Source organism: Pygoscelis adeliae, unplaced genomic scaffold (assembly GCF_000699105.1).
Source record: "Pygoscelis adeliae isolate BGI_AS28 unplaced genomic scaffold, ASM69910v1 Scaffold4, whole genome shotgun sequence".
NCBI lineage: Eukaryota > Metazoa > Chordata > Aves > Sphenisciformes > Spheniscidae > Pygoscelis > Pygoscelis adeliae.
Window position 1 is genome coordinate 1,686,307 of NW_008824986.1, and position 2,900 is coordinate 1,689,206.

Here is a 2,900-nt window from a genome sequence, read left to right on the forward strand (position 1 = left end):
AAAAAGCCTCCAAGAAAACTCTGGAATAACAAGAATTAGATAAGTTACTACACAGTGGACACTCCATTTTACATGTGGTATTTACTTGCAGCTGTACACTATACATTGGGGAAAAACATTTGCGCTCCTATGAAGTTACAAAGCCGTTATGTATTAGAGACCCAAAAAATAGCGATAACAAAAGACAGTTGTTCATCTAGCAAATAATTGAAATCAGGTCAGTAACAGGCAGCAACAGCTCTTACAAAATATAATGTTTATAAAAAAGTACGCGGTGTAATTACCATTATTACTACTACTTTAAAATACTAACAAATATTTAGAACATTACTGTTGCAAACACACCTCTAGTTTCTGCCACTGCAAAGTTTCTAATCACTGATTTCACTTTAAAAAAATGAATCATTTTTAAACCACATTTCAAAAAAAAAACCTTCAACAAATTTATTCCATCTGGTTTAGGATTTCAGATATTATGCCAAAAACCTACATATTGCTTTATATCCTCTATAGCTTACTGCATAAACAGCAGTAACAAGGATGAAGTAGGAGGAATAACAGAGCAAAGTAGGGTGAAAAGAAACAACAACAGGGGATATAATACAAGGCCTAAAGCAGCCCCCAGGTTGGCGAAGGGGAACAGGGGTTTCTATTTGCTGCCTCTTCCTACACCCACAGTTCTCTCAGCAAATGAAGAGAGCACTAGTAGGTTCAAGAGGCAGCGGTTCTTCATACAACCTATGTTAGCTACACAACTCTGCCCTCAGATAGAGTGGATGTTACAAGTTTACCCGTAGTACTGCTCCAGGCACCAATCCATTATGAGCATGAAATGTTTGTCCTCACCTTACAACAGCATTCCCTAGGCACGAACTTTTGACCAGCACCAAACACAAGAAACTAGGAGAGACCATCCTTTGACCTTGCACAAACATTTCTTACAAGCAGCTGCAAAACACATTAGCGGCTCTATGGGAAACTCAACCAGATTAGTACAAAAGCCCACATTTTCTCTTAAGAATTAGGCACTAATCTGCTTTGATGTACTAAAGCAGACTACACTTCACTAATTCACTGTGATTTGGGGTTTTTTTGGAGAAATTACACTATGTTCTCAAACGAGAGCATCCACTTCAACTAGATCAATTTGGTATACATGAAACAGTCATTCTCGCTTCACCAGTTTAATCTCAAAAATTGAGTAAGAACACATTTCAAGACATTATGGGGACCTGAAGTTTGAAATGTAGCATTAATAACAAAGTCTAGAGGAAAGTTTGATCTGAATGCTGCTGCCTAGCAGTAGGAACATGGAGTGACTTTTTGCTTACCCCTACAAGTCAAGCAAAGACATGGTGCAATTCTGAACTATAAAACAGCGATTCACACAGGACTAAACCGACTTTATTTGTTCAGATAGCAAGAAGCCCTAATTCAATCCACAAAGATGTGTATAACTAACTGAAACCTAGTTATATCTACTTCACATTCTCCCATGAAAGCAGAGGCAGATGACCAACAAGGTGGTCAAACTAAGACCAAATGGTCCTCCAAGTCTCTGCCAGGCACATACTCACATTAATTGCTGAAACAAGAAATAAAACTTTTTTTTTTAAATGACTGCACACTAGAACCATTCCTGATTTTTGGCTTCTGGGGAAGAGGGAGAGAGAACGAACAAAGTTTCAACAAGAATTCCAAATCTTTAGACTATTTTAAACTGTTACACAGATTACTTTTGGGCATGTCCATATTTTTTTCCTCAGAAATTCTGCACTCATTCTCCAGATTAGCCTTATACTTTTCTTCCCCCCAAGCAAACAAGGAAGCACATTACCTTTAAGTAAACATTATACAAGATGGTCTCACAGTGCCTTCCAAATTATGAAGCTGTACCATCATTTAAAGCAGTCAGCCAGAACTAACATTGGTAACACACCACTTCTCAAGACACTGCATATGAATATTTCAACTGTACCCCCAAGAGATTAGCCATGATCTCATCCAGAGAAGACACGAACATATGGAATAAAGAAATCAACAGCTGGTATCTCCTCCAGTTGCTATCGACGATACTGCTGCGGGGAAACTATGCAAAACAAGAAGTATTTTAAGCAGCCATCATATGGCTTATTATGTTACAGCTTAAGAAAATGAAGACAGAGAACTAAGGTTTTCAGAAGCTGGCCAAACACTAAGCTACGTTCTTGATTTCATGCAAAAAGACAGACGCTGAAGATTTTGCTACATCAAGACGGAAATCAATCTGCATTCAGTCCTTATGAGTTATAGCTGTACTAAAGGACTTGCAGGATTCACAGCAGCATATAAATGGTGCAGAAATCCCAGCCTCAGCTTCACACAGAGCCCAAAAAAGCTTTTGCATGTCCACAGAGATAGGGACACACATTAAGGAATCCACACGCTTCAGAAACCCAAAGTGCATTGACCTGGCTGATTCTTTTAAGATATGTATTTTTTTAAATCTATACATCACAGTACACCAAGCACTTTGCCTAGGCCAAACCTGCTAAGCACTAAGCGGCTGCTATTTCACCAGCCCGGAAGGATTACTACCAACTGCTCTCATTTTAAGCGCTGCCTTACAGGACTGCTGAAAGATTTACTGATGTTTCCAGGACTATCACATGCACTTTCCCCAAAGCCCCCCCCCGACAGCAGCTGTGTAGGAAAAATGGAAGCCGAGTTTCATGACTAAACCCTGTATTGGCGAGGCCATGTGCGCATGGAGAAGCAGCAGGGGAACATCCCAAGCCGTGATCCATAAATTATATTAAAAGCACCCCAAACCTTTGGTTTTCGCCATCTCGGCCCCTGCTGTTTTGCCAGCTCTTCCCCGAGCCCGCTCCGCACAGCAGCGGCTCCCGCGGGGAGACGGC

The 2,900-nt window shown here is 40.4% G+C and overlaps 1 protein-coding gene across 1 annotated transcript in view; it reads right to left on the reverse strand.

The window, feature by feature from the left end:
• VPS26A (vacuolar protein sorting 26 homolog A (S. pombe)) overlaps positions 1 to 2,827 on the reverse strand; it is a 13,101-nt gene extending 10,274 nt beyond the window's left edge. Inside the window, exon 1 of the mRNA XM_009325987.1 lies at positions 2,812 to 2,827. Within this exon, the coding sequence (XP_009324262.1) occupies positions 2,812 to 2,827 (16 nt within the window). The remainder of the gene's footprint in view (positions 1 to 2,811) is intronic.
• Positions 2,828 to 2,900: the final 73 nt, after the last annotated feature.